General features: G+C 58.4%; 1 protein-coding gene across 1 annotated transcript; it reads left to right on the top strand.

Annotated features, from left to right (window-relative positions):
- Positions 1-317: 317 nt before the first annotated feature.
- Rax (retina and anterior neural fold homeobox) lies at positions 318-4,613 on the top strand. The gene is made up of 3 exons (XM_042668556.1): positions 318-606; positions 867-1,120; positions 4,110-4,613. Exons 1-3 carry the CDS (start codon positions 318-320, stop codon positions 4,611-4,613), a joined length of 1,047 nt encoding a protein of 348 aa, XP_042524490.1.
- Positions 4,614-4,861: the final 248 nt, after the last annotated feature.

The raw sequence follows: 4,861 nt of genomic DNA on the forward strand, positions 1-4,861 counted from the left end.
CCCCCCCCTCCTTCCCCGAGGAGAGAGGAGGGGTCAGGGCCAGCGGGCTGTGCCTGGAGAGCTCGAGTCCCAGTTGGTTTACGCCCAAGCCGAACTAGCAAGCTTGGTGCGGGGACCCGACCTGGCGCCGGGCCGAGCGATCGCTCACCCCGCGGCGGGGTTGTCTGCAGAGTCTGACCTTGCGTGAGCTCCATCCGTGCGGGTTGTGCGCTTGTGCACTTCGAAGAAGTTTCTCGGCCCCGACGTGCAACGCTTGGCTCCGCGTTTCTTCTTCCCATCTCCGAAGCGCCCCGCGCTCTCCCTCCCCCCCCCCCCCCATGCACCTGCCGGGCTGCGCGCCAGCCATGGCCGACGGCAGCTTCTCGCTCGCCGGCCACCTGCTCCGCAGCCCGGGCGGAAGCACCTCGCGGCTGCACAGCATCGAGGCCATCCTGGGGTTCACCAAGGACGACGGGCTCCTGGGCGCCTTCCCCGCAGAGCGGGGCGCTCGGGGGGCCAAGGAGCGGGAGAGGAGGCTGGGGGTGCGGCCTGCCTGTCCCAAGGCGCCCGGGGGAGGCGCGGGGCTGTCCCCACCGCCCGCCCCGGCGCCCGGCTCCGACTACGAAGGTGAGTGCGCCCCTTTCCCCTTTCCTCCACTTTGCCTCAAGCATCTGCGGTACAGACCGCACCCGGGTCGGTGTCTTTCTTGGGGTCCCTTGGAGAGCATCCAACTGGGGCGCAGAGAAAGCGTAGGGACCACCCGGACCTCGCGGGCCAGCCTTTAGTCTCCGCTGGGAGCGCAGGGAGATGGGGTGGGCTGGGGGGGATTATTTCGGGGTGTGTTCTTGACACTCCGGGCCTCATCTCCTCCCCCCCCCCCCCACCAGCCCCTCACCCCTGCTGCCCCAAGGAGCCCGGGGAGGCCCGGCCGAGCCCAGGGCTGCAGGTCGGGCCGGTGGCTGGCGAGGCGAAGCCGTCGGAGGACGAGCAGCCCAAGAAGAAGCACCGCCGGAACCGCACGACGTTCACCACGTACCAGCTGCACGAGCTGGAGCGCGCCTTCGAGAAGTCGCACTACCCGGACGTGTACAGCCGCGAGGAGCTGGCGGGCAAGGTCAACCTCCCCGAAGTCCGGGTCCAGGTAAGGCGCCCGGGATTAAGAGACGGAGACCCGGGAGGGCTTGGAGCCTAATGGGGATGGCCACTTCTGAACGAGTCCTCCCGAGCCCACGCATTTAGTAGAGGACTTTTTCCCCCCTGCTTGGCACTCTCAAGACACACACTTACACACACACACTCTTACACACACACACACACACACACACACAGATTACCGATCTTTCTCCCCCTTTCGGACATTCTGGTCTAGTTAAAGGAGAAATTGGTCCTGGCTGACAGCTCATTAGATGCACCCGGATGCAATTGGGGGTGCAGTGAGCAGAAAGAATGTAGGCACCAGAGGGTTCAACCTTGCCACCCCCTGGCACTAGCTGCGCGCCCCGCCGCGTGGTGAGCGAACACCCGGCCCCATCCCAGGTGAAACTCTGGTGGATTGGTTTTAGGAAACTGACTCTTCCATCCTCCGGTGTACCTCCAACCAAACTTCCCGCCGCAAAGATCTTTTTTTTTTTCCATAAAGAGATTTTCGCCCTTAATTATAGCTGAATTATCTTTAATCCTCGATCGTTAAAATATTTGAAAGCCTTAAATATTTGCTAGTCATCTGTGAAGAATCTGGGAGGATTTCCAAATTGGATGAGTTTAACAGAGGCCCGAAAGGGAGACACTGGGGACAAATTGCAGAACATCGGAAAGGCAATAGAATATAAGATAGGATTTTTAAAAAGTGTGTGTCTAATAAATTACGTTTCTAGAAAAGTAGTTATTATTATTATTATTGGGCTACACAGGTGTCTGGGTGCTTTAAGCTGTGTCTTAAAAATAAAAGTTAGGGGTTGAAAATAATGAGTCCAAGTCATTTGTAAATGTTCCCTAAATTATTCGATTAGTTAATAAGAAGAGTTTGAGTTCCCCTAATTTGGGGCAGTAAAACCACGAAGATTTCGCTAAAGGGTGGCAATTTGAGGGACAGACCGAGAAAAGGCAAAGCCTTCCAGTGCCCTGCAGAATGTGGGTCCCAGCAGCCTCAGGCACCCTGGCCCCTTGAGGCCCACCTCCCAGCAGCTCCCTGCCCTTTACTTGTTTGCGGTTTTGGGCGTCTCTAAATTCTTAGACATGTGAAAACAGTGTTGTCGATTATTATTCTGTGATCACACGGCCAGCACAGTGCCCAGCGTGTGTCAGTTTAGAAAGGAGTGTGATGTCGGCAGATGGTATGGGGTCGGGAGACCAAAGGAAGTCCCTCAACAGTGTTTGGGGCAACAGGAGGGAGCACACTGGGTGGGAGCTATCCCAAGTCTCCAGCCAGGCTACTTGATTTGGCTGAAAATGGGGGTCCAGGGAGCCAGGGAGGCAGTGAGCTGAAAATGGGGGTCCGGGGAGCCAGGGAGGCAGTGAGAGACCAGAGCCCTCTCTGTGCCAGAGAGGCAGGGAGCATCGCATCTCTCCAGGCCACGGGGGCCCCATAACTGTGATGGCACAAACTTCTATAGCAAGGGGTCAAGGCTACTTACACTTTTGTTCTCTCTCTCTCTCTCTCTCTCTCTCTCTCTCTCTCTCTCTCTCTCTCTCTCTCCCTCTCCCCTCTCCCTCCCTCCCTCTCTCTCTCTCCCCTCTCCCTCCCTCTCTCCTCTCCCTTCTCTCTCCCTCTCTCTCTCCCCCTCTCCCCTCTCCCTCCCTCCCTCTCTCCTCTCCCTTCTCTCTGTCTCCCTTCTCCCTCTCTCCCCCCTTTCTCTTTCTCTCTCTCACTTAAGCTTCATACATATTTGTGCTTCTCTGCTCAGGGGCTAAATTGCTGTTTTCTCAGCTCTCAGAGAAGGGAGCCCCCACCCCTTTTGGATACCAACACTCACTGCTCCATTCAGAGCTTGGAATTCTCCCTCTACCTCCCTTCATCAATGTAACACTGAAGCCAAAGTGCACAGTGCTTCAGTTTGGCCAAAGTGCTTTCAAGTTTTCTCTGTTCAATCTACAAAGGGAACTTGGTGGAGGAAAGGTTGTTTGCCATTTCCTGTAGTCTTTAAATCAAATCTGTAGTGAAGAATCCAGGGGAAGAAAGTGTTACGTCATGGGCTCAAATAGACTCTCAGTTCTATTTGAAAAAAACCAGGAGAGATGCTTTGTGTACTCAGAGCTGAGGACAGTGTCAAAACTAACTCCACAAAATGAAAGCAGGCACAGTAAACTTAAGTGTAATGAATGTCATGTAGAGGAAACGTCCCCCCAAAAAAGTAAAACAAAATAAAAAAAAACACACCACCACCAACCCTTTGGGGGCATGGCTCAGGTAGTAGAGCGCTAGCCAATGCTCAAAGACATCAGGTACCAGGTTCGGAGTCCTACTCTGTGCACCTTTCCCTCCCCCAAAGTAGAGAAACATCAGAACTAGGAAGCAGAAATCAACTAAATAAAAGTAAAAGTTATATTAAAGGAGCGATTGAAATATTCTTGTGATTTTAAGAAAAACCCACGTGCTTCAATGTAGTTCGCAGAACTAGGGAGCTGGAAAATTAGCCACATTTTAACCTCAGACGTTGCCAAGATTTACCTTTATGCCTGTCACACAGGGCAAGGCGAGGTAAGGCCCCAAAAAGGCCGGAGACAAACGCGAAGTCAGGGAGGGCTGTACACACGGGGCGGAAGCCGGGTCTAAGGTGGGACCGCAGACAGGGAGGCCGCGATTTGGTGAGACTGGTTTCCAGGTCCAGTGGTCCAGGTGCAGAATTAAAATTCATTTCCTCTGGCGCACTTGCTCCTATCAGGAGCAAGCCCACTGCTCTGGGTGAGATAAACAAGGTAAGGATGGGACTAGGCTGGGACAAAGGGGCTCCGGGAGACCAGAAAGAGGGAGAAGCCCGAAAGGAGCTCGGGGTGGGTGAGGAAGGAAGGGCAGTCCGACGGAGTCCGAGCCCCCGTTTGATGTGGAGTTGGGGGTGGTCTGAGCTGGCCGGGCTGCGCCACCCCAGCCCCCCTCCGCAGCCCGACGGCCGCGTGCTTCCTTCTCCTGGCAGGTGTGGTTCCAGAACCGACGGGCCAAGTGGCGGAGGCAGGAGAAGCTGGAGGTGTCGTCCATGAAGCTGCAGGACTCGCCCCTCCTGTCCTTCAACCGCTCCCCGCCCTCGGCGGCTCTGGCGCCCCTCGGGGCCGGCCCGGGGGGCGGCGGCGGCGGCGGCGGGCCACCCGGGGGCGCCTTGCCGCTGGAGTCCTGGCTCGGTCCTCCGCTGCCCGGCGGGGGCGCCACGGCCCTGCAGAGCCTGCCTGGCTTCGGGCCGCCGACGCAGGGCCTGCCGGCCAGCTACACCCCGCCACCCCCGCCACCCTTCCTCAATTCCCCGCCGCTGGGCCCGGGTCTGCAGCCCCTGGGACCGCCGCCACCCGCCTACCCGTGCGCTCCGGGCTTCGGGGACAAGTTCCCACTCGAGGAGGCGGATCCACGGAACAGCAGCATCGCGGCGCTGCGCCTCAAAGCCAAGGAGCACATCCAGGCCATCGGGAAGCCCTGGCAGGCCCTCTAGGGGAGCTTGGCTCCCAGCGCTGCGCGCCAGCACCTCCTCTTCCCGGAAGCCCTCACTCGGCCACTCTTGCCCAGTCCGCGGGCCGGGCCGACACTCCTGCACCCGGGAAGAGCAAGCCTTGAGCGAGCCTTGAGCGAGCCCGCGGAGCCCCCGCCCGCGCCCACCTCCCGCAGCCTTGCCGCCAGACGGAAGGGGCCTCTGGGTCGCGCCGGCCGCGCCGCTCCCATCCCTGCGGGCAACCGGAGCCC

The sequence above is a fragment of the Dipodomys spectabilis genome, unplaced genomic scaffold, assembly GCF_019054845.1.
Source record: "Dipodomys spectabilis isolate Male_0828 unplaced genomic scaffold, ASM1905484v1 ptg000455l, whole genome shotgun sequence".
NCBI classification, from domain to species: domain Eukaryota; kingdom Metazoa; phylum Chordata; class Mammalia; order Rodentia; family Heteromyidae; genus Dipodomys; species Dipodomys spectabilis.